Source organism: Etheostoma cragini, chromosome 18 (assembly GCF_013103735.1).
Source record: "Etheostoma cragini isolate CJK2018 chromosome 18, CSU_Ecrag_1.0, whole genome shotgun sequence".
Lineage (NCBI taxonomy): Eukaryota > Metazoa > Chordata > Actinopteri > Perciformes > Percidae > Etheostoma > Etheostoma cragini.
In genome coordinates this window covers 17,168,220-17,195,904 of record NC_048424.1, presented here as the reverse complement: position 1 = coordinate 17,195,904, position 27,685 = coordinate 17,168,220, and the positions used below count along the sequence as shown (strand labels likewise).

At 42.4% G+C, this 27,685-nt stretch overlaps 1 protein-coding gene across 7 annotated transcripts in view; it reads right to left on the bottom strand.

The window, feature by feature from the left end:
• The window catches only part of enah (ENAH actin regulator), a 103,514-nt gene that overhangs the window by 8,123 nt on the left and 67,706 nt on the right, over window positions 1-27,685 (bottom strand). For 3 of the 7 annotated variants that reach the window (XM_034900449.1, XM_034900448.1, XM_034900447.1), the window contains exons 4-11: window positions 20,011-20,083; window positions 13,191-13,501; window positions 8,145-8,927; window positions 5,416-5,735; window positions 4,958-5,100; window positions 3,059-3,107; window positions 1,516-1,570; window positions 1,182-1,248 (exon numbers count right to left, since the gene is read on the bottom strand). In XM_034900449.1, coding sequence (XP_034756340.1) covers window positions 1,182-1,248; window positions 1,516-1,570; window positions 3,059-3,107; window positions 4,958-5,100; window positions 5,416-5,735; window positions 8,145-8,927; window positions 13,191-13,501; window positions 20,011-20,083 — 1,801 coding nt within the window. Of the gene's footprint in view, window positions 1-407; window positions 456-1,181; window positions 1,249-1,515; window positions 1,571-3,058; window positions 3,108-4,957; window positions 5,101-5,415; window positions 5,736-8,144; window positions 8,928-13,190; window positions 13,502-20,010; window positions 20,084-23,029; window positions 23,576-27,685 lie in introns of those variants that run through there. The other 4 variants (XM_034900453.1, XM_034900450.1, XM_034900451.1 and 1 more) reach the window with 4 other exon arrangements.

Sequence of the window (27,685 nt, the reverse complement as noted above, 5' to 3'; positions counted from 1 at the left end):
ACACACACACACACACACACACACACACACACACACACACACACACACACACACACACACATACATACATACATAGCAGGGCCTTATCTGAGAGAGCCTGCTGGATCTGTTCTGGCTCCACATTGATAACACTGGGCCAGGTCTCCTGTGCACTGGGCTGACTGTGTTTGTGTGTCTGATGGGGCGGGTGTACAGTGTATGACACACACTTTTGGATTTCCCTGTTTTAAAGAAAAAGAGCAGCAGGCAGAGCAGCATGCAGACACAAAGACTAGATCTCATGAGATATCAACCACAGGAACACTTGATCCATTCCAAAGGTTTGATCTATGCATTAGAAAATAAAACCACGCCCATCACAGCAAACCTGGCTTGTTCTGCACAAGCTTGCAGGGCCTTTTCTCTACCTGTTGGAGGAATCTGCTCCCATGGGATTTCTCCACGGAGCCTCTCGTCTGTGTGAGCAGCAGAGACACAGCTGAGCATCATTGTGACACGCCCCAGTCTAATGAGTCAGGGCTGATCAGAACGCCCACTCACACTGTTTTAACTATACATATATGTTCTATATCTATGGTTTTAACCCTGGGGATACTCCGAAGCATCTATTACTGTCCTAAATGATTATTACAGTTGGATCTTGAAGTATTAATGAGCAGTTTTCAGATGATGTGTTTACTGGGGTAGAGAACTAGACAGTCCCAGGTGAGATGAATGGATGTCATATGTGTATCAAACAAGGCTGGATGTTAGCAGTGAAATGTACATGTGGTTGGGATTCATTCATCCAACATACAATCCAATCAGTAGCCTTGATAACTGCTTAGCTAAATGAGATACGCAGCTATTACTCTTCATTCATTCACACATTCCCCTCCGCTTTTGTTGGGTTTCTGACGCACATCCAACGTGCACATGAAGGCAACATAAGCTTTAGTGATGTTAGCCAGTGCTGAGCAGCCCAAGCAGTGCCTCATGCTAAAGCTAGCTGATGCTAATGTGTTTCAATTTGCCCCTTTTGTGGACGTTTAGTAGCATTGCTGCTAGCCATTCAAGTAGACAACACATGAATTCAAATGAATAAAACTTCTGGACTATTTTAGATGTAAATTGTACACTAACATTACACAACAAATATAGAGACAGCACATGTCCGACAGAGGAGTGGTGAGCTGCTGTACCTTCCGATAACTGGAGATTTGCTACCATTCGTGGTGTTTGTTCTTTCCCATGGCTTCCTGGGCATGTCTGCAGAAAAAGGAAACGCAAATGAAAACCATCTCTTCTGTTCTGCCTATCCTTAGTTTTTTTTTTTTTTTTAGTTTTTTTAGATATATTTATCTACTGTTTTTACTCTGTAAAGCGACTTTGAGCTTGGGAAAAGCGCTATACAAATTCAATTTATTATTATTATTATTATTAAACTTCTCTACCCATGTGACCAAATGTCCAATATCAACAGTGATGTGATTAAAGTGATTGCCGTGGATCAGGAGGATTCCCTCTGACACTTACCTGGTGTGCTACAGGCTGACACTTTAGGGGTTGTGTTGATCTCGCCCCCCTCCTCCTGTTGGACAGACAGACAAGGGTCAAAGGTCAAACCTCCAAAGGTCCTACTCAGAGGGAGATCAGGGAGTTTCAATACAGATTCACTTATGTTTAGCTGTTTATCAGTAACACAGATAGCAAATGTATCAAATGCTGTGAAATAATAAAGGGGTTACTAATTTCCATAAAAACACCCCCGACATATCTATACTTCTACATCTGTTTTTCATTGAGGTGTATATGATAATTGTGCTACTAATGTCCCATGGCGGCGATGGAATGTAAATGTGCTGTATTTATATAGCACTTTTCCAGTTTTAACTACTGCTCAAAGCGCTTTTACATCTACAGGAAACATTCACCATCCACACACATTCGCCGTACAAGGTGCCACCTGCTCATCAGATAAACATTCACACACATTCACACTCCGATGCGCAGCACCGGGGGCAACTCGGGGTTCAGTGTCTTGCCCAAGCACACTTCGACAATGACTGCAGGGGATTGATCCACCAACCTTCCGATTGGCAGGCAACCGCTCTACCACTGAGCCACAGCCGCCCTGGAACAACTGTGTAGTCCGGCTGATTGGGACAAGCTATAATCCATACACTGATTTAGCCATTGTTTTCTCTCTTTTCAATATACATGCTGAAATTAATTAAAAGTCTTACTCTATAGTGACTACAAGTCAACACCTCATTGCCATTAAAAGCCTTCCAGGAAAGGGAGGGGTTATGCTCTGTGATCTGCTGGAAGACATTTAATAATCCTTTCACTGATGTTAGTGTACAGCTGATCAAAAAAACAGTGGAAGTGACTGCAGACTGGTGAGTATGACATGTTTTTCTGATGTGTTTTTAATAAAACAATATATTTAATGTTTTGCACATAGAAAATATACAGACACAGGAACAGTAACAATGTGTTAGAAAAATATGATATATTACTATAATATATATAAATGAAGCCTGTTTTAAATCCAGGCCTTGTAAATGTGCTGTATTTATATAGCGCTTTTCTAGTCTTAACAACTACTCAAAGCACTATTACATCATACAGGAAACAATCACCATTCACACACATTCATACACAGTGGCCGAGGCTGCCGTAGAAGGTGCCACCTGCTCATCAGATATACATTCACACACATACACACTCCGATGCGGCAACTAGGGGTTCAATGTCTTGCCCAAGGACACTTTGACATGGGATTGCAGGGCCAGGGATTGAACCACCATTCTTCGGATTGGCAGGCAACCGCTCTACCACTGAGCCACAGCCGCCCCTACATCTTGTTTCTCTGCAGATGTTAGGGTATGTGAGAGTAGTGATTAGACTGTAGTATGTACTGTGGACAGGAATGTAGTGAATGTGGTACAGCCTGTACACTGGGGAGACATGGCTGTTATTACTCAGAGAGTGTTTGTGTGATTCAACAGTGAGCCGTGAGTAAGGATGTTTTAGACCTAAACAAAATGTAGCCAGGACAGAAGCTGGTACTTACTGATCTCTGATCAGGTTCAGGGGATGAGCCCTTCTCTGCAATTCTCCGCCTGTGAAATATAAAGCCCAGATGAAGTTAAACTCAAGTTGCATGACATTTTTTTTCAAAAGGAATTCAAAGAGCCCATCAGGGGAATGCCGTGTAGCATAGACTGTATATGTATACATATTCTCGTTTTATTGTTTTTCTCCTAAGCATAAATGCTGGCGGTCTATTCTAACATTCAGAGCTTTGCTGTATTTTCAAAGTCAAAACATCCTGTTTTGGGTACCTTTAATTATTTGAATCTGCTGCTGTTGAGTGTCCCTTAAACAGCCCATTTGTGTGATGCCCTGCTGTGTTTACCCCCCCATGCAGACTTTATATTTCACAGTTATTGACAGTCTGAATGAAGTCATAGTTTTATTTTGTTTCTGGCTTGGATTTAGTGTTGGGATTAATGTGTTAGTGGATTAACTAACTGCATCTGTGCTGTTTATTATTTAACCCACCTGTAGTGAGGAGTAATAGTTGTATTATTATTTGACTTTGAACACGATGAGGAAGGGCGCCGCCCGAAGTGTCGATTGTGTGGCGATAAACTATGAAATTGAAGTGCTGTCCTAGTGCCTTTATTCATGAATGACATATGTGCCACATTAAATGTAAATGGACTGTTCTTATATAGTGCTTTTCTAGTCTCAACGACTACTCAAAGCATAGCACTGGAACCATTCATCATTCATCGACACACTGTGGCCGAGGCTGCCGTACAAGCTGCCACCTACTCATCAGATAAACATTCAAACACATTTACACATCGATGGGGCAGCATTGAGGGCAACTCAGAGTTCAGTGTCTTGCCCGAGGACACTTCGACATGGGACTGCAGGGCCAGGGATCAAACCACCAACCTTCTTGATTGGCAGGCGACTGCTCTACCACTAAGCAAAAGCTGCCACACATAAGTGTACGTTGTGAGCTTGAGATATAGATTGATAATAGATAGATAGAAAGATAGATGGACTAAAAGACAGACAGACAGATTGATTCAGGGATATATAGTGGTTGAGGGGTTATTTCGAGGTGAGAACTGTGATGGCTTGTGGGAAGAAAATGTTGTAGAATCTGACTACACCCAATACTGTGCAACCTGTTGCCAGAAGGGAGCAGAGAAAACAGTCCATATTTATATGTATTTCATCTATAATGAAGCTAACAATATCATGTGACAATGGGACTAGGGCTGTGACGGTATAGTGTTTTTCTTACCCCGGTGACAAAGCAACATGTCATTGCGGTATGTCGGTTAACTGCAACACCCTTATGAGGTTAGCGTAAGTAAGAATGAGAATGGCAGGGTGCCTTAAGTGAGTGACGTCAGTGGCCGCGTGGAGAACGAGCGGTAACGGAGAGAAGCGTATGAATGAGGAAAAGTGAAAAGGAAAAAGAGAGAGCAAAGTTGATGTAAAGGGAGTTAAAAGTTAACAATAAAACAACAAGCTAGAGCTTCTCAAGACACCGTGGCTTTATCTGTTGTCAATATCGCTGGTAAAGTAAACAGCGTTACCCTAAAAAACATGGGCTTAACCCTTAGCACAGTGTTTCCATTTCAGCTCAATGTGAGAGTCTTTACTGTGTTCTGCTGTCTTTCACAGCCACTCTGTTTTCTCTCCTCTCCGTTGATCTATTCCGCAGAAAGAAAGCTTTATTGGCAATAAAGTAAAAAGAACAAAAAAGGTTTGCCAAGCTGAAGTGACAAGCAACTTTTCTTTCCATAAACTCTTGAATGTAGGACAGAATATAACTAAACAATGATTATTGTTTTCATTATACTTCATATCACACAATATCTGTTCTCCTGTAACTTTTGCAAGCAACAGACACTAGTTATCATCACAACCCTAAATAGGACTCTACCTTCTAGCCAATAGGGCGCTCATCTCCTCCATAAGCCCTCCTCCTCCAGGCAGAAGGCCGTTGCCTCTGGATTCAGATTTTGCCGCCGCGGACCCTCCAGCCCCTAACATGGCTGCTGCCAGAGCAGCCCCTGCATCGTCAGTCTGAAGGGATACAGGCAACACCTCATGTGAAACACAAATGTAAGGAGTTCTAAATAATCAAAAAAGAATTATTGAAATCATATGATTGGTCTTTTTTATGTTCATCCTAAATCAGCAAATCCATAAATAAAAAACACTGTATGTGTCATTTCATTATACGCCAAGGTGTGATTGCTGTGTGTGCACGTGCAGGTAATAATGTGTAATAATGTGTTTATGTACTATAGCTTGTATGGTACAGATATGAAAAGCTATGTGAGTATAGACATGTGTTGTCAAGCCTTCCATTGATCAGACAACCAATCAGGCGCTCACCCTTGGCACTTTGCGCAGTTTGGCTCCGGCGAGGGCGGCAGCCAGTCCTGAGACGGGACGCTCGTCGGCAGGGCAGAAGAGTCCGGCGGGAAGGGGAGGCGCCGGGGGAGGGAGGGGGGCTCCAGGAGGAGGGGGGCGACCTTGGGGAGGAAGGGGGGTCCCGCCTGGAGTCAATGTAGGAGGGAGTGGAGGAGGTGGGGGTGGGGGAGGGTGGCCGGCTGGGGTGGAAGGGATGGAGGTCACAGTGGAGCTGGGTGGCAGGGGTGGAGGTGGGGGAGGGGTAGGTGTGGGGGTGGTCAAACCTGGGGTCTGAACCACATCTGTTGTGGGAAGGGACAAAGGGTGGGGGATGGGCAAAGATGGAAAATGAAGTTCAAACTGTCACTATTTAGGAAAGCATCACAGACTCATTCAGTTTTGGTCTGGCCCCTCCCTCCCTGGAATCTTCTGCTTAGTCTGGATGGATGGCAGTTTATTTACTGGATAATCGTTGTATAAACACCTTGCAAAACGTTTTTTGTGAAATAACAACTTCGAGCTAGCGAGCTACACACAGAAAATTTCAACTTTTGAAGAAGATGTCGACAGTGAAACAAGGCTGGCCTGCTTGGTTCTTTCAAGGAAAGATTTTACAGATTTACAAATAATATCTATAGGACATCTCCTCTCTAACTGGGACATAACTGGGATGTTTTATAAAGAATATGTATAGAACATCTCCTCTCTAACTGGGACGTTTTATAAAGAATATGTATAGGACATCTCCTCTCTAACTGGGACGTTTTATAAAGAATATGTATTGGACATCTCTCTAACTGGGAGGTTTTATAAAGAATATGGATAGGACATCTCCTCTCTAACTGGGACGTTTTATAAAGAATATGTATAGGACATCTCCCCTCTAACTGGGACGTTTTATGAAGATATGGATAGGACATCTCCTCTCCAACTGGGACGTTTTATAAAGAATATGGATAGGATATCTCCTCTCTAACTGGGACGTTTTATAAAGAATATGGATAGGACATCTCCTCTCTAACTGGGAAGTTTTATAAAGAATATGTATAGGACATCTCTCTAACTGGGACATTTTTTAAAGAATATGTATTGGACATCTCTCTAACTGGGATGTTTTATAAAGAATATGTATAGGACATCTCCTCTCTAACTGGGACGTTTTATAAAGAATATGTTTAGGCCATCTTCTCTCTAACTGGGAGGTTTTATAAAGAATATGTTAGATCATCTCCTCTCTAACTGGGACGTTTTATAAAGAATATGTTAGATGTTAATTTTGGGACTGATTGGTGGAATTACTGTGGACGAAGTCCACATGGACATGCTCTGGTAAGAGCCAATGAGGTTTAACCATGTATTAGTTGATTAAAGTAGCTATGAGGAACTTTTAAATGTTTTTGAAACTGTTTAATTTTCCATCTGCAACGTCACTGCATCCGGAGCTTTGCGCTAACCAAGACCATTGTGATTGGTTTAAAGAAATGCAAACAACCTAGAGTGTTTCTTTCTCCTATCCCAGAATGCATCTGTGGTGAAGCCATTCCTAACTACACAGCACTGTGGTGATAGAGTTGGCTATGAGAGATTTTCTTGTATACTTATATGCAAGTAGCACTAAAAGATTGTCATAAAAGATAAACCTGCTGAAACAATCATCTTTAAAAGGTTACACCATTGTCATTGAATCTGTGGTGCATTAATGAAAATGCAATACATGGAACATCATGTCACATCATATCACAGCACCTTGTATTTGACCAACATGCAGCATTAGTTACAGGTCCATTGTTCAAACAGGACTGGGCAACATGACAAATGTGGTTAGTTACATATGGTTATTGTATTGAAAACAGATATCAGTATATAAAAGCTCAAAGCTATCTGAATGGAATACATTCTAATAAATGGAGCAGAGACACTGAGACATTGAGGCACACACACACACACACACACACACACACACACACACAGTTGTGTTAATCCTAATTCATATGCCTAAAGAGGATTTATAGAAGAACATTTATAATCTGATAAATATTCATGTTCCCTTCAAAATAAATAAACAGATGTTTACTAAAGTTATTATAATAATGAATACTAATTACATTGCTCTCAGTTCTCATTACAGACCTTGAGTCATGGTCAATAATCTATGGTGGAATGTGAACATGTTGAGCTGTGATCAATCTAGGTGATCAAGGTCAGAGGTGATTAGAACAGCTCCCGATGCCAATCAGAGAAAGGGAGAAAGGCAGGAGCACTGCTATGTGTTAGACTGAACCAGGAAACTCAGCGAAATAATTCCCTTGAAATGTTTGTTTTTGTTTGCAAATAAATATCAAATAGACAGATGGTGCTGTAAGACCAGACATGTTTCATATGCAATGAAGAGTCATCAGACAAATGGACGTACATGCATGGATTCATGTATGAGCCAGGCCTGAGAAACAGCCACTTCATCCCACAACCGTCACTGAGCAGCTGTTTTAATGAACAGTTGAGGAGAAGTGTAGTTACAGCAGCCAGGGCTGACATGTTCCTCCTCACCATCAGCCTGTGTTATGAGACTCACTTTGTGATGTGGCCCGCTCAGTAGCAAGCTAATAGTTTTCACTACCCCCCGTGTTAGTGTGTGAATCGGAAAGCAGAGAGACACAAAGGGGACAAAGCCAGTGAGACAGAGAGACAAGAGTGTGGACTGGAGGCCTTACCCTGGGGCGGGGGTTGACAAGAGGAACCTCCTTCTGGGCCTGTAGCTTTGTCCGTCTCCCCCGGCCCCGACAGGCCCAGGCCCACGTGGAGGGAGAGGTGCTCAGCAGAGGCAGAGGCGGCATCAACAGCAGCAGGGGGCGCTGTGGAGGGAGAGGGCACACCAGGAGCCTGGGATGAGGAGGGGGAAGACGAGACGAAGGAGGAAGACGGACGGGAAACTTTGGGGGAGGGGAGAGGGGGAGGGGTGGGTGGGGGAGGCGGGGTGGGGCAAGCGTTGCCGATAGGGGTGTGGCTGTGCGGGATGGTCACAGGAGAAGGTGCAGGGAACATGGGCGGGCCGTTGGGGGCCGGTGAGGGGGGCTTCTGGGTGAGAGGAGAAGGTGCTGCAATGGGGATGAGCGGCCGTGGACCCGCAGCCTTTCCTGGTGGACTGCTTATCATGACAGGGGGTGAGGGGGGTAGGGGAGTGAAGTTGCTTGCTGACCACACCACAGACTTGGGTGGAGGAGGCGGGGTGGGAGCCAGAGCAGTAGGCGGAGCTTGGGGGAAGGCTTGCTGTCGCCTTGGGACAGTGGCATAGTGAGGCAGGACTGGATGGAAGGCAGAACCAAGAGAGGTGGCGAATCTGGAGGCCGAATGCCTTAGAGGCGGGGTTGGCGGTGTGGTAGAGGAGGGTGTGGGCGTCCCGGGGGCTGGGTTGGTGGGCGTGGATGGGGATACAGGTGTGGAGGACGTCCTTCTGTACTCCTGAGGCGTGGGAGTGTACAGGGTGCTTTCAAAGGCTAAATGTACGCCACGCGGTAGGACAAGCCAAGGACAAGACAGGACAGTAGGGAAGGAGTGACGGACGGAAGGAAGGAAAGAAGCAGCCGTCATGCACACAGAAGGGAAAGACAGAAGGTCAGGAAAGAGAGAAGGAAGTAGGGATGGAGGAAAAAAGACAAGGGGGCAGATGAAGCAGGAAAAAACAGCACAGAGCTATACAAAAGTCTTATTCCAGGCTATGTGTACTTTGTTGGGCTGAAGTGATGTGCCTATGTTAGTGGACAGGTGTTAGCACTGTGGACAGAGCGAGAGACAAGCGAGACAAGAGAGAACAACACAGCATAGATGCTTTAGTGTAGACCTAGAGTCCCATTAGACTAACGGCAAACACACTGGGAACATATAAGAAAATAATTTTTGGGGATCTTCCTCTTTCTTCTTCCTTATCCCTGTTCATCTCCTCTTGGTCAGCTAGCCTTGGCCTTTCTCTTGTTGTTAACATGTTGTTAACTGTTCCTGCTTCAGCTTCCGGACTGTGGTTGGGACATTGATGCTCTCTTCAGGGCTAACTCCGTTCACTTCACATGACATGGGACTTTACTGGGTTTTAATGAGCTGCAGCGTTTGTGCAGAGACTAACTGAAATCTACATTTACATTGACATGTACATTTACTACCACACTCAATTAACTCAATATCTTCATGTAGTCTTAGGACATTTTACAGGTAGAGGATGGCCTTGACGTAAGCTTCTCTATCAATAAAGTGTCCGGAGATATCTTCTGTTACGATTTGACACTATAAATAAAATTGAATTGAATTTTGTGAGAGGATTAGGGCTGTAGTCAACCATAGTTCCAGCAACTCTTTAACCAATTGATTGGGTGACATGAAAAAATACATCTGCACATTATCTCTAGATGAACTAAATCATCTACAGAGCACTGAGCTCTGTGCTCTACCAGGTAGCGCTGTCTGTCCACCAAAGCATTTTTTCCCCTGAGGCCAGCGTATTGTTTGAATGCTTTGCAGAGCCACATTATTCACACCATGCTACAAATATGAGGCTGGAGCGAGGAGGCACTAAGGGTGTATTTTGCACTGAGCGCTGCACATATGTTCTGCTCACTGATATTGAAGAATGTTCAACTTTGGACAAATTTCAACTGTCAAAATTTTTCAGTGTCCAATCACAGTGGAGGAAGGGCAGGACAAGACCAACCGTTGCATCCTAGATGTGTTGAACAACAACAACGGATTAATTAAAAAGGAACACAGCTGGTCTGTTAATATACAGTACATCTGTCCTCTCTTCTGTGTGCTTCAGCCTTCCCTTCATCCAGAGCGAGTACTCCACCTTGTGCCTACATTTTTACTTCCACAAATATTCTGTATCATAGCAACCAAACACTTTGGCACTAGGCCTTATGACTGTAAGACCAAGTAACACCTGGTCAACGTGTCAGCCTGAGAGGATGCATCCCCTGACTTCAGATCCACATTGAAGCTCACGCTTGTGGTTTAGTAAACCTGGTGAACAGCTTAACTTCATCATGTGGGGGGGGGGGGGGGGGGCCTTGTTCTGTCCATGATGAGAACCAGGGTCAGGTTCTCACCATGGGCTTTATAAAACAGTGTGTCATGTCAATTAAATCCCTCCTCTGTTTTGTCATGTGTCTATCCTTGTTTGTGTGTGTACTGCTGTACCACATGTATTCTGTCTGTGTGAGAATGATGTAGACTTGTTAATCATGTCGCACTCTGCTCCACTTCTCTCCCTTTTCTCTAGTCCTTATTCTTATGACTGGATTTCATGTTTTTGTTCAGGGTTGATACTACAGTATACACTAATTAATTCATTATGCTTGCTCTTGGGAGGAATTGTTGGGTCCCTGTAAATTATGGAGTCAGGTCTAGATCTACTCTATCTGTAGAGTACCCTGAGAGAACGCTATAAATAACATTTAATGGAACCAAATTGATTAATGCATTTAACAATAAGCCACAACACTAATATAATATTACTGTTTCTGTCTCAAACATTATGTTGTAGGGTTTATTCAATCATCTGCTTCGAGTCAGGAACCTGACCAGGAATATGAGCAGAAACACATTCACGTGAACAACAGCTGACCAGCAGTCAGCTGACAGATAATGTCTACAGCTCATTTATTCTCTCCAACTGGATGCCCTGCTCATTCCCACTTCCACACCACTACACACACAATAATTTTCATTGACCCAGATTTTTTCTTCACGCTTAACTTATTCCTGTGCCAACTTAACCCGCTCTACACCGCCACACCGACTATCTCTTCCTGCGTCACTCATCGTCTGCTCCTTTCACTAAACTTTGACCTTTCCCATACTTCTTCATCATTCCTTTCATCCTCTCTGTAGCTCTGGGCAGCCCATGTTACTACAAGGCTGCAGCGTTGCTCTGCTCCCCAACAGCTAACACACGATACCAACGCAGTGATTACACGCAGAGATGGACAAGTGCACACATGCACACACATGAGAAGAACACAGAGCTACACTGCAGCCAAGCATCTCGGCACCAAACCAACGTCAACATAAAAACAAAAACATTGAAAATTAAAGAAAGAATAGACAGCTGCGTGTTGTTCACACACACACACACACACACACACACACACACACACACACTCACACACATGCGTGCGTGCGTGTGTGAAGTGTTAGAAGTTATGTGTGTGTGACTGATGCAAGATGTTTAAAAAAGAATGCACTCAACCCTAAACTTCCATGGAAAGACTAGCACGCCCCAGTGATTAGCAATCCGGTGTTTGAGCTGTATTATAGCGTAGCACCAACAGCAGAAGCTAACCATTGGAGCACTGAGGCAGAGAGCTGCTCTTATTGGAAAGTATGTTCATCTAGACTGAACTTATTACAGCTCAATATTTAGAACATGTTAAAGTTTAACTGGCTGTGTCCCAACTCCACACGACATACTGAATCCAACCAGGGTCTGAGCATGTGCATGGAATGAAATAGGGTGACCAAATGTCCTCTTTTTCCCAGACATGTCTACTTTTCACGTAGTATCCAGGGCGTCCGGAAAGGCAGGGTATAAATTCATGAAAATGACCGGTTTTCACTGTTTTTCATGGGACCATTGAGCGTGTACTTAAATTGACTGGCGCTTTGCACAAAATACTACAGTACTTTGTTGCGTGACGTAATTCCCAAGAGGCTGCCTCTGCAACGCACACATACAGGGAGCAGATCAGACAGCAAAGCCGAAGCGTAAATGCAGCTTCAAAGTTGAACTGCAAAAAACACTTTCCACGTACAAATAAGTGGGAGACGGAGTGCACTGTGTGCAAAGCTAGCACATATGTTTCAGTGTCCAATAAAGGTACCGAAGATCTAAAAGCTCACATGGACACCGAAAAACCTGATATCATTACAGTGAAAAGGTTTTAAAAGATGTTTAGTTGAAGCTGGATTTTGAATATGACACAGAATGGGTCATATTTAGAACATTATTTCATATTCATTTATTTGAAAAGAGCTGTTAATTTGTTACAGGTTGTTACATATTTTATTACATAAGTTACTTTTGTACTTTATACATATTATAATTTACAATAATTATAATTTATTATAATTAATTATTATTAACTCTGCGATAATTAAAATCACAGATTAGGGTCTAAACCTACTCTTTTATGAAAAGCGCTGTGAGATAACTGTGATTTGGCGCTATATAAATAAAAGTAAATTGAATTGAAGAAATAAAGCATGTTCATTAACCTTAGAGAAGCCTGTCTGAATTTGTGTCTCAAGGCTTGGCCGAGTGTCCTCTTTTTTGGAAATCAAAACATGGTCACCCTAAAATACTCACAACACTAGTCCTGCAAATTGAAAATCGTTTGATTTTGTGTTGATGAAGCAAACTATGCAATGCACAAAGGGAGTGGAAGAACTGCTTACAGCTGCAACATTTAAAGCAAATTGTGGATGGTGTTTGGGGGAATGGGGACACAACTCAGTTCAGAGTCAGCTTCACATTTTTTAGAAAAGATTATTACTAGAAACTACCTCCATTCATAAAGGTTCCTATTCAAAGATTTGGCTTGCAGTATTTTCTTTGCATGAGAATACTCTGCTGAAGACGTGTTTCAATCGATTGTTCAGAATAGCAACAACAGGTTTAAGTTTTAACATATCATTAATCAGCAAAACTCTGCATATTCCTCTCGTCCAATAGTGTCAGAGACTCTAAGTGTGTGTGTGGGTGCATCACTCACCGGCGTTGGAGATGCGTCTGCCTCTCTCCCAGTCCTGCTGCTCTCTGTCCAATTGCTCCTGCTGCTCCCTCTCAGCCTTCTCCAGCAGCTCCCGCTCACTGCGCTCCTGCTGCTCTAGCCGCTCCAGCCGCTCCTGCTCAGCCTGCGCCTCAAGCTCCCGACGTTCCTGTTCCTGGCGTTCCTGTTCCTGGCGTTCACGCTCCTGACGCTCGCGCTCCAGCATCTCTCGCTCCAGGCGTTCCTTCTCCTGACGCTCTCGCTCCTGAAGCTCCCGCTCCATCTCCTTCTGCCTCTGCATCTCCTGAAGCTGCCTGGAGGAGGAGACAAGAGAGTACACAGGAGAGGAGACAGTAGAAGAGACGGAAGAGGAGAGGAGACAGGAGGGGAGACAGGAGAGTAGAGAGGAGAGGAGACAGAAGAGGAGACAGTACAAGAGACGGGAGAGGAGAGGAGACAGGAGAAGAGAGGAGAGGAGAGGAGAAAACACATTAATGCAATCTTAACAACATATGAATCTATTGTGTCTTGTCAAATATCACAATATAACTTGTGTTACTCAAGACCAGAGTCCAGAAATATATATAATATTGAAGTAAAGATGTAAAGAATGAGTAAAAAGGATTAGTGTGGTCGGTGTTGACCCACGGGCAGTTACTGTTAAAAACACACAGCGAGGAATGTTGTACACTGTGTGTATGAGCAAAAAAAAAAAAAAAACAGAGGCCAAATATGTTTTCATTTGTGTATCATTTGATGCCAAATATTCCATGTGATGTTAAAGATGTTGAAGCATGGTGTGTTCAGGGAGCTTTTCATGTGCAAACTGTGGCTGCAGATCTAGGTTACACCACTGGGTGTCAGCAAAGAGTTTTTACACACACACACACACACACACACACACACACACACACACACACACACACACACACACAAACACACACACACACACACACACACACACACAACATCAAAATTAGATTCCTGTCACATACTTCTAATCCTGTGTTGTTTGTAAGAGTCAGAAATGTATTGTTAAACATAATTGTCTCTTTATTTATTGTGTGTTTATTTCATAATAATGTTTAATATGTTTATGTATGCACAACCAAGGGAAATCCCTTCTAAGTGTTACTTATTTGGCAATAAATCCTTTTCTTATTCGGATTCAGGGTTTTCTAGATCGGGCCTTGATTGAACGTCCAGGAAGGACGGCAATAGATGGCCAGGTAACATTCCGGATGTCAGCACAACTTTCATTTTGGATTTTTTGAACTATAAAAAGGATATCTTGATTGGACGTTAAAACAACCGTCATTTAACGTCTCAGTGTTTGCTGGGTACGGCTCCATTCAGAGCCACATTAGTCTGAGCTGTCATGATTATGTAAAAGTTCTTCATGGTTCGTACCAGGGTGTCATCCAAGTTCAACATTATAAAGTGCTTAATGAAAGAAATTTGAACAAAGAAGATGACTAATCTCTGAAAGTCAGAAAATAAATATGTTATGCATAGTCTTTTAACAATCAAGTAGAAAGGTCATCCTTCTCTATGCCCTCCTTTACACACCTCCACCGAGTGGAAAGTATCTTAACATTAAATTTACCTAATGCAGTGTTTGGTTGTATTATTAAAGTGAATTTAGGTAGCACCAAAGCTGATTCCCTCAAACCCACAGAGCTTAGCGGTGACATGGCTGCAGAGAGCTCAGAGGCTCAGATCCACCGATCAGCTTCACAGGATTATCATGAGCAATATGATGCAAGGGAAAGGTGTGAAGGAGATTTCAGAAAGTTCTTTTTTTATGTCTGCTAAACCTCCATCTACCTCACTCCCCTGTCCTTTTAATACGAGGGTGAGCATAGCATCGGACTGTCTCTTTCTCCACCAACATAGAGAGATGGATGGAGAGACCGGGAAACTATAACATTATACAATACATGGCACCATGCTGACCCAACACACAAACACAAACACAAACACACACACACACACACACACACACAGACACAGACACAGACACACACACACACACACACACACACACACACACACACACACACACACACACACACACACACACACACACACACACACACACACACACACACACACACACACACACACACACACACACACACTAAGCGTTTTCATGGTGTCTCAGTCGTCCATTAATGTAATTACAGAAACACTGGGGTACACTGGATTTACAGCTGATGGAGGCGTGGTTATGTCTCTGAGGATTCTACCCAGTCTCCTCAAGGGGCTTCCTTCGTCTACAGTAATACTATATATTTCTCCCTGTGGGATCTTCTACACTGTAAAAGAAGAACATCTTCATACAGCTTAATGTAATGTTGTGAGAGTAGTAAAATCTAATCAGGCAGATCAGAGAGTGTGTGTGTGTGTGTGTGTGTGTGTGAATACATTGGGCACATGAGCATCAGAGCTGTTCAAACCTGACTTGTCAAAGACAGGTATTACTTATTATGTATAACTATTTGCTGCATTGCAATAATTAGCGTGCGTTGAGGCTATTAGATTCCGTTTTGCATTTCCTGCTTTAGTATGTCAAAACAGGTTTATGATTCTGACTTTTGGGAACAAGAGTGGTCTGAGCAAGACTCACAATGTCAAGATTTACCCAGAAAGCAAAAATAACCTGTAAAGCACAAGATGGATTGATTTTGAACAGAACGGTTGACTGTCAAGAGCTCTGTGTCTAGTTTTGGGCTTTTGGCTCTGCATTTGCAACAGAAAATAATGAGAATACCGAGGGAGAATAAATACATAGTTCCTGTTCTTGATAATAATAAATTCAACTTGGCTTCTTTTATTACTAGTTTATCCAATGTTGTTATAAAAATGCAAACAATATAAGGATCAAAGTGATGTGAAGCCTGTTGAGTACAACTTACTCAGTACAACATAATACTCTACATTTGACTGGAGGGTGTCAGTGCATTATGTCTGCTAACATGTCAACAGAATGATTGAAAACATAAACGTGTAAAGTGGTGGAGATGTTCTATGGACATTGATTTTTTTTGTGCATTTACAGTATGTCACTGCTGGAATGAATGCACTGTAAATGACTTTTACAGCCACCATTCATGTTGACATGGAGACAGATTTGATCGGAGAATCCCGTTAAAAATATCAATTCCAGAGCCGACAATGTTAATATGAACTAAGAGCAATGAGCATCGTTTTCATGTATTTTGTCACTTCCAGAGGACTGTTGCAGTGATGTCTACATGCCTCCCCTGCCTGCACCTTCTACATATTTCCTGCTTCTGATGGGTGGAGCTAAAACAGGTTCCTCTTCCCTCCACGTCCCTCTCTGCCTTGCAGGGAAACTGCAGGATTCAAAGCTGTGAAAAGCCTCATGCACGGTTTAACTGGCGTCTTACTCTCCTCCTGTCAAGAGTTGCCAGGGAAACCGTAGCTAAGGGAGCGTGGGCTGCGGCAGGGCCTGAATCCCCACATGCACATAGACATACAGGCACATGTACATTTTATTCTTTACCTCTTTGCATTAACCCACTAGAGTTGAAGATACTCTGAGGTAGAGTAAGAGAGGATTTGGGGCAATAATGGAACATCATATGGCTTATTGTCAAAATTAAGAGCCAAGAAAGGAGGAAGGAGGTGTGCTCCATGACAGAATGCAAATAATGTTATAATAGGATCTGAAGTCAAAGAGTATGAAAATCAAAGGTTTGCAATACCCTGAATACCATTTCTTTCTTTCAGTTGAATAGTTACGGATGAATTCATTGGCTACAAAAATTAAACAATTAATTCTGCAGTGGAGATATAGCTGATTAATTTATCCAACCAACCATTTGACCTAAAACATTATAACAAACCAAAAAAACTGTTAGGATATCCATTTACACTGATACATGACATTAGGGGGCGTGTGTGTGATGCTGATAACTCAGTCATTGGCAGGTGTGTGGATGAGAGATTGAGATGCTGGAAGCAGTGGCAAACACCAGCACACCAGACGCTTCTACACAGAGAACACTGATGAGGACAAAGACGCTGAAAAGACTATTCTTGTTTTCCCACATCACAAACTTTTTTAAATACACCTTCAAAACCTGAACTGCAAAAACAAGGAAGGACGGAGCAAACGCCAACCTACGGCGTGGTCCTGAGGCAGCTATCTGCACACGTAAAACCATGCAGATTCTGGACGAGTCAGTACAACACAGCACCAACCCCTCTAGGAGTAGGAAAGACATACACTCATCCAGGCAAGTTAGTCTCATTCTCACGTTGAATGCATATGTAGGGAGAACGAAACAGGGGGCATGTTTGTAGATCCACCACAGATGGTGCAGTAATGTTAGTGTGTGAGCGTCTGTCTGTGTCGCCCAGGCCGTTTTACCTCCAGAGGGAATTCCCAAAACCTTTCCTAACTGTTTACATTCAATCCGAGGCTGACACCAGCCCCGAAAAACGATGAGTGCTGGATGCTTCTAACTCCTCTCATCTTTGAAACAGTTAATGAACCCATACCCTTCTGTTTTTTTCTTTCTCTGCGCAATGTTTAGCAGCAACAGCTCATTAATATCGACGCATGGCCCTAACGCATCGTGTGTCTTTATATTGCCTTGAGATGAAATTATGTCACACTCAGGTTTTACCACAAGCGACAATTGTGCTAAAGCTCCAGGGAAACTGAAGTCTGGCCAAATCAGTTGGCCAGCTGGACTTAGTGGCTCGCCTGATTGGCGCACAGAACCAGGAAATGTTGCATGAATGGATAAGAGCCCAGATGGACCATATGGCCATATTGTAGTGAGGATCTAGTCCAAGCGCGAGCGCGCACACACATGCACGCACGTACACACACACGAACACATTGGTTTCACAGAGGTTTCTGTGTGTGTGTTTGTGTGTGTGCTAACAGCTAACAGCTAACCCACTCTCCGTCCTTACTATGTCTCCATCCTCACTTCCATTCAAGACCATGCAACACATTTCCTCTCTGTTCCAACACACACTACCATGCTCCCACGTACCATACAGCTATTTATACCACAGCCTATTATTTTCAGCTCGTGTCTTTTTAATCTTGGAGTAGGACCCTGCATTTGTGAACAGGTGCTTTATCTGCACTCAGCTGTCCTGCTCCACTCTGCTTGATCCATCTGTCTCCATGAAAAGTGATGAAGGAGGAAGATGAGTCCAGATAGTGAGAAGGAAAAGAAGATGTGGATCATATTTTCAACTACAGAGACCACTGAACAGTCCAGCCTCTCCATAAGTGAATAATCTCCATGTTTACAGAGTGAGCCAGAAGATGACTGTGGAAGTGACTGAACACGTGTACTCACTGAGGACTCTTACCTCATCTTATTTAATGAGGCCAAGAAGACCGTCCCTCTCCCTCATCCATATCTATAATTCTTTCTTTTCTCTTCCATCTTCCGTATCAGGCTTCACGGCTCAGTGTGACACATGATGAAAAGCGTTAATGAAGTAAGATGTAGCCAAACAAATCATTAGACAAACATCCTAGGCCGGTTATTTTCCCCATTATAAGCTTTGTGTTTTTACAAAGGGCTGACTGTGTCCAGCCAGAGAACCCCCGAGCAGACCTCTTTCCATAGTGGGACAGAGGCTGGCAGCCAGATCATCAGGCACTGTCAGACCAGAGGAATGCTTCACTACTACTATTCTACTACTATTATAATACTTGTGGGGTCCAAAAACTGGGAATACAGTATACTTGTGGCCCCGACAGCTTTGTGTTGCCAAAATGCTGGACCCCACAACTTTAAAGGGCTGTTTGAGGGTTTAGACAGGTTAAGGATTAGGGTTAGAATTCGGTTAAGGTAAGAGTAAAGGTTAAGGTTAGGCATTTAGTTGCGATGGTTAAGGTTAGGGTAATGATGGGTCCCCACAAAGATAGTGCCACAAACCTGTGTGTGTGTGTGTGTGTGTGTGTGTGTGTGTGTGTGTGTGTGTATGACAGAGACAGAAAGAAGGAGAGAAACAGAGAGACTGTGTGTCTGAGGGGTCACAGAATGAAGATGTGTTTTAGAATAATCCATATTTTAGCATCCCTCATGCTGGACAGAATCTAACTTCTAATAAACCTTTTGGTGGATGTTGGTTTGTCAAAGTGACCCAAGTGGCGGGACAGAAAGGTGTGGGCTATACTGGCCCCTTTACACATTGCTCATGTTTGGATAGGATGACCATCAAAGCCACGTGGGGGAGCATCTGCATTCCTGATGTTTCTCCTTGACTCTGATATTATATTATGATTGTGTTACGTTACCATTCATTGCATTACAATGTGGTGAGCAGCAGCTGGCCTTTACCTGACCTGCTTACTGAATCACTCATCGTTGTTTGGCTCACGTAACTGATACTAAAGTTAGATGTTTACGTGTCTCTGTGTGTGAATATAGTTCTGTCCAAGATGCCCATGGCGCCTGTGTTTGCATTTGAGAGTGCATGTTGGCAATTCATTCTCATAAATCCTTGAACAAGCTTTTTGGTAACAGGTTCTAAACCTTGGCCAACAGCTGGTCTCCATTAATACAGCTCTGGGTGCATGTATGCAAGTATGTGTGTGTGTTCCAGAGCGTCATTATTACCAGAGAGAAAGAGTGGCCTTGTATGGGGAAGAAAAAGAATCCAAGGCTTTGTCTGAGTGCATGTGTGTGGGACACTGATAGATTGGTATTGAAAACAAGAAAAATAAATAGAGAAATGAAATGGGAGAAGAGAGAGGGATGCAGATAGAAGAAACAATGGTGCCTCAATGGCCCCAATGGATGTGATCTTAGGTCCTTACCTTCTCTGCAGCTCCATCTCTTCTTGCATGGGGCCATTCTGAACCTGGGGGCCCTGTCTGGACAACGTGGGGCCTGTAGGTGGTGACACACACACACACACACACACACACACACACACACACACACACACACACACACACACACACACACACACACACACACACACACACAGCTCCTTTAGACATTGAGCTGACATCCTCATTATGACTGACTATTTCAACATCCCAAACACTAGGAAATAAGTGAAGCATGAGCTCACCCAGCATTGGACTTTGTTTTAAATAACAGTAGCCTTTAACATGTCGGTTCTTATAAAATATATAAAAAAATTAAAATATATATGTACACATGAAAGCAATGATAGCAATGTGTTGCCACTGTGTTATTAAAATTGAAAACATACATTTAGTGCAACATAAGCCACACACTGCTCTGTTCATCTTCATATTCCTCTGCAAGAAAATACACCTGTGGATTTCCTGCGCTGCTGAAATGTCAGAGGATATTATAGCGCGGTTTAAGGTTACTTTAATCCCATTCTGGTTGCCATGGCAACACAATTTTTGTCTTGCAGTGGTTCTGCAGGGTCTTTAGCTTGTGGAGCTTGAATCAGTATATATTAAAAGCAGAAGAGTGATTATTTCAGAACCTTTAACCTCAGGGACCCTAAAAACACACACACACACACACACACACACACACACACACACACACACACACACACACACACACACACACACACACACACACACACACACAAACAGAGAGCAGATTTAACTGCAGTTAGTATTAAATGTGTGAAGCAACAGAAAGAGATGAAGTAGACTGAATCCGGGCTGCAGCCAGCCTGACGACTCTTTCTGAACGTGCTCACACACATTGACCCTGGTTAACACCATCATTGGTGTGGACATTAGCTACCTTTTTCACAGGAGTAGTGCTGCATCTAAGTCAACACAACTCCTTACTTCTACAACCTTTGTATCCTCAGAGGAAACTCATTTCTGCCACCAGCAAAAGTGCAAAAGAAGACACACACAAACAGTGACGTGATGCAGAATTTCTAATAGCATAAAGGAACAGTGAAACCTTGCAAAAAAAAGCAAGGATGAACGAAACGCATCTTAGCACCCACTAGTGTCAGCACAGAAATATTGTGAACATTCCTTATCAAACAAATAACTTTTCCTCACTGATGACATTATGCTAGTATTGTTTTTATTATAATTTGGGTGTGATGTGGACAGACTACTGACAGTGCCGTTAGTCTACTAACTCTGTCTGTGACTCCATTATTTACATAAGAGTCTTTTCTTTAACCCTAGTCAGCACACAACCTCAGGGGAAGCTGTGGATCAACATACAATACTAATGCTAATGCAGTCCAGATATAACCTAGAAACAATCTGTCAAATTTCTGTAAAATCCTTTTCAATGTGAGGATTTATCTCATAGGAGGTTGGGTTCTGAACATGGATCCATTTTGGATCTGGTTCCGAATTCTTTGAGCTCAGATACTAACAAATCTCTTACGGGACCTGAGGCCTGTACTACGAATCCAGATTAACATGCCCTGGATTTATTTCAGTTACCCGGCTTCACCTAACTTAACAACCGTGGTCCTGCATAAGCTGTGTCACGACGGTGGTTAACAACTAGTTCAATCAACCCAGGGTTTCCCAATCTAGAGACGCACGTTCACATTAAAGAGGCGCGGTTTGCACAGCACGACAAATCACAAACATCTACCAGAGACGCATATTTTACATAACAAGATCAAACTTTAATTCTACATAAATATGAAGAACACAGACACAGTTTTACAAGCAAAATGCAATATAGTTACTGCTGCTTTGAACAGGAAGGAAAGCTGAAACTGTAAATGTGTAAATCACAACACTTATCAATATGACTTCTCCATCAGTCAGGACCAAGATCTGACCATAATTGCACTTGTCCTTTCCATAAACTGTCCTTGCTTTAGCCTTTTATTTCAGTTGCTACCCTGGCAGTGGGAAGCAATTGTGAGAGAAAATACAATTTATAAAAACATAAATCTAAACCGACATTGGCAACACATGGCTCAACAAACCGATATAATTCTGCTGAAAATCTATGTCACACTCAACACTCTTTAACATAACTCTGAGAGTGGCATCATGAAATTATCTCACAACACTCACCAGTCAATGCCCTGTTACCATCACATAGTTCACTTTAATAAACATAGAGTAAACACATGTCTCATGTAACATCTGACCTCAGCTATAGATCAGATTGGAGTATTTATAATAATGCATAATGTCTCCAACGGAACACAGAGTAAGCTTTTCTACATCTAGCTCTCTATCTGTTATGCTTATCCAAATCATCTCATCTTATTACCATCTTGATGGGTTCCTTCTTATATGGGCTCAGTAGAAATAGAATTGAATTAAGGCCACATACAGCAATATCTGCGACTGTAATTGCTGACATGGTCTCTCGTCTCCGTCTTCCGCTGCCTGCGGGTGTAATTGCGTTACTGTCTGATCTAATAGCTTGCTGTATGTGTTAATGACAGAACACAGGCTGCCAACAGGGCGGGAGACTTAAGATCAGATAAACAGGCCCGACATTCCTATTACACATCTCATTGTCGAACACAAGGAACTGTCAACAGCCACTAGACCCACTGAATCTCAAGGTGAATTCAGTCATTTTCCCTTCTCATCAAATGAAACTTCTTACAAGATCAGAATTGATTTAATGACCTGACACAACAGCACTTAGACTTGGCCCTGTTCCAAAAACACAATCAGACACACTGCTGGGAAAGACAGGTCAGAGAGAGAAGGCATAAGGTAAAGCTAAAGGGTATTCACAGACCAAAGCAGACAGAGAACAAGGACACTGTTTTCAATATCTCCTCGGCAAAGCTGAACACACACACACACACACACACACACACACACACAGACACACAGACACACAGTAAAACAAGATAGACGTCTGTTCCCCTCCCTCTTGTATACCTACATGAAGGCAGTGTCAGTGTGGGCCTCTTCTGGCAGCAAACATAGCGCCACAGTCCATGTGGGGCCCCATCTGACCCGTTGCCAGGCCTCGGTGCCAGCACCACGTTGCTGCCAGCCCCCCCCACCAGCCCAGCTCTCCCACTACAGTCCTGGGAGCTCACGTACAGAACCATAGCTCAGATTTTGGAGGTTCTTCTTTCAATTTCCAGCGCCTTAGCCCTGCATCATCCACTGCTGGAGGTTTGTAAAGCTTAGACTGATGGGTTTAAAATAACGTTGCACAAATATTGAGCCGTCTTCTGCAGCAGTAGCCGGGCAACTTCTATATTCTTTGATGACTTAATATCCTGATAGTACACCTTGAAAAGATGACGCTGAAATAACTGGCGTGTTCTTTGTGCCGGCTCCCCAACAGAATAGAATTGATGGAAACAAAGGAAGAGGAGAGAGAGGGATGCAGAGTGGGAGGGAGAGATGAACATAAGAGGCAGAGAGGGAGAGAAAGACAGAAAATGACAGCTAGACAGAGATAAAGAAAAAGGAAAAACAGAGTGGCGCAACACAAAGGCAGAGATAGAATTAGAGAGAGAGAGAAAGAGAGAGAGAGAATATAAGAGAGACATGCGTACAGGATGTGGTGGGACTCTACTTGATGGGTTGGTCAGCCAGTTTGTACTTCCTGGATCCATCCATTATTCATATGCTGGATACAGAATAGGACACAACACTGCTGCCCTCGATATCATTACCAGTGTGTGTGTGTGTGTGTGTGTGTGTGTGTGTGTGTGTGTGTGTAATGAAGGATGTCTATTTCAATTATTCATTAAGATCCCAGGAAGTAGCCAGAGTTTTTTGAGCAATCCAAATCATTTTGCTTTTATTTACTGAGTCACTTTATTATATATATATATATATATATATATATATATATATATATATATATATATATATATATATATAATATTTATGATTTCACTCCAATGAAGCCAACCTCTAGCAGACTTTTAATGTAGTATATAGCGAACATACATATGCACGATTACACCAATTAAGCAAAGGTGAGATTAACTCTCCGTGTGCTATTCTATACATGTACAGAAAGTGTTGAACACAGTCTGAATGCAGGTGTGCAGAGAGCCCTTCTCCGCCAGTGTTGCATTGAGTCACATCTCAGAATCTCTTCATGGGCAAAACACAGCTGCATGTCAGCACCAGCAACATTTCAAAATACTATGAAGCAGGAAAAAAGCCAAATGTCGATGGGTTAACATGGTTATATGCCCTTTCATCACCAACCTATGACAAATACACTATACTGCCTCTGCCTCCCTACAGTACCTAAAAGAGAGTAGATTAGGTACAAGGAAATAAAAAACAAAAGCTGATATAATATATACAGCAGTACTTGCAAAAAGTAAACCTAGTTTCAACTGACTGTGGCTGGGATTATGTGTCAATTATGCTGTCTGTACTGAGAGGTACTGAGAGGTACTGAGATGAGCGTTTGACCTCCTCCCATCACACCAGGAGCAGTAGACATCTTAACGAACATAGGAACACAGGTAAGATACTAGCCAATCAGCTACAAGGGCCAAAGAGCATCACACCGGAGCATCATTAATAGTCCATATCTGAATCTGTACTCAACCCTAATGTTATGTGGGACCTTCTCAACAATCTCAGTAAATCCCCTTGGTCCCCAGACCTGAAGGTTGTCACACAGGAAGAGACAACCATCGCTAAGCTCTCCATGCACTCAGGTAAATCCCCGGCCAATGATCGCTTTCCATCATCCCTCTATAACAAGCTTTCATTGCAGCTTTCTCCTCAATTAGTTTCAGTTTTTTTTCAGTCTATTATGACGGATCTATTTATTAGTTGCTTGCATAATGAGCTGAAGATCAAATATTACAAACCATATGTTTAATTGAAATATTTACCACTACACTACCACAGCATGTCAGTGAAATTTATGAATGACAACACACAACAAAGGAAGGAATAATTCAAAAAAGGTGACAAGAAGAGAAAAAGACAGTGAACACCATAGGAGAGACAGAGTATGTTTCCCGATGGTGGACATGGACAGACAGCGGTGAAGGACAGGGACCCACCTAGAGAAATATGCTGTCATCAAACCTGCAATCCATCTTTGTTTGTCTGAGTGAAGAGCGGACACTGTCCCATGCCAACAGGTCAAGGTCTTTGTGTACATGTGCTGATGAGCATTAATCCAAAATGTCCATCCATCATCCCGTCCCAGAAAGACAGACTACAGAGCACCCAGGGCTAATGAATAACATCTGACACTCAGACTCTTTTTGGTGGACTCAGTATGATGAGTGTGTTCATTTTTAGCATGTGTGTCTCCAGTGGGACCTGAGGCCAGTAACTCAGAGCTCAATAATGTACACACTTTAATAACACAGACAAAAATGCAACTGTCAAAGTGAACCTGACTATAAGACATATATGTCCAGGTCCAGCTCTATTTAGGCCATCTGGTCAAAGTACAGATAGCAGGAATACACATGGTGTTTCTAAAAGCTAGAATCCACAGCATAGGATGATATTTTGCCCATGATGTCATTGTCCAAGCATCTGAAGCAACATCTTGTGATTGGCTACAGCCCAGGCTGAGCCAGAATATAAAAATGACACCTTCTTCATAGAAATACTGTATATTGCTCTAGCAAAAAGCATGACATGTGGCCGTGGGCCAGGATCAGATGTTGGTCCAGAGATTGATATGAAGCTTACTCCACTGACTGACACTGGCTGATCGGAGGGACGCTCATTAAGAGTACAACATGCAGACCCACAGCACAAATGATAATTTGTGGTTAGACAAGAGTGAAATTGGAAATGCAGAAAACAGCACTGTAGGCTTAATGTGTAGAGGAAATAATGTAGTTAAGGTAACTATTTAATATGCAAAATAAATATTAATAATAGTAATGTTAAAATGAATTAGTATGTAAAATGGCACAATGATATCTACCAACCCACCATTTACACAGTAACTAAGTAAAGAATAAATGCTTATGCAAAACTAAATCTTAGGTCATTTAAAGGAACACGCCGAATTATTGGGACTTTAGCTTATTCACCGTTACGCACAGAGTTAGACAAGTCACTAAATACCCTTCTCATCTCCGTGCGTGATGTAACTCTGTCTGACGCCCCCAGCATTAGCTAAGCCAAGCATGGATCCTGCAGGTAACTGGTTCCAACTAGCCTACTGCTCCCAATAAGTTACAAAATATGTTCCTATTTACATGTTGTAATTTGTATAGTCACAGGATGTACATTACATACATAACAACATCATTGAGCATTAAAAAGCAGCTCAAACTAATGTTTCGAACCCTTCCAGATCGTTCTCTCCACAATCATAAAGTGATTTGCAAATACTGTTAATGTGAATTGAGTTATGTCAAAACACTAGAGAGAGAGGTAGCAAGAGAGAGGTATAGAGGTAGAGAGAGAGAGAAAGAGAGATTCATCAAACATCAAAGTAAACAAACACATTCGGCCAAATCTCCCCAGTCACACAATACCACAAAGACAAAGTTTTGATAATATTATAAACAAAAACGGAAAACTCCAGATATGCAAAAGCCTGGTTTTATACTGTACATCGTTAGAGGAAGGACCCGTGGTGACTCTCCTATTCCTCGGTTTTAAGTAACAGTGTGGTGAGTTATATGTTTTACCACACCTTCCCTTTACAGATCACTGCCAAACAACAGTTTATATATAAACTTATATATATAATAAGTCTACAAAATATAGCATTGTAACAGAATCAGAAACCACCAGTATGACCTCCATCAAAAATATATATAGAAAAAATGCTGCAACATAGAGGATTATTTAACTGCACTTGGCCGTACAGAAATCGAATCAAAACTTAATCTCTACAGACTTACTAAATACCCATGCACAAAAGATGGAGTAAATTTAGCTACACAGCATTTAAACAATATATTTGATGAATTAAGTACAAAATCAAACCTAACAATAATTAACTATATTAACAAATTAACAAAACACAAACCTTCAAAAGAAAACTGGTATGATAATGAATGTGTTCATGCTAGAAAACAACAAAGACTACTATCTAACCAAATACACACAGAACCCTATGAGAGTCAAATACAGGTCCCATACCACCAGGCACTAAAATATTACAAAAGTTAATCAATAAGAAAAAAAAGATTTACAGATCTGAAGAAATTAACAAAATAGAAGAAGCCATTGACCAAAACTTTTTCTGGAATGTGTGGAATAAATTCAATCCAAGATAAAAACTAAAGATAAATTAACAATTCCCCATGGTTTGAAAAATCACTTTGATTTTTTGTATAAGAATATTGATTACAGTGCAATCAACCCCCAACAACACTTAGTAGCAAGGGTGAAATACTACCAAAACCCCCAAACACAGAAATAACACTAATAGAAATACAGAGCCAACTGCAGGCTCGGAAGGCTGGAAAGACTTGTGGAGTGTGTGCACTGAGATGCTATAGCACAGTAGCCCTATACTGCAGGCAGCCCTCCACAAGCTGTTCAACCTTGTTATGGAGTCTGGTTATTCCCTGACATATGGAACCATGGGCTCATCACCCCTATTTTCAAAAATGGCAACAGA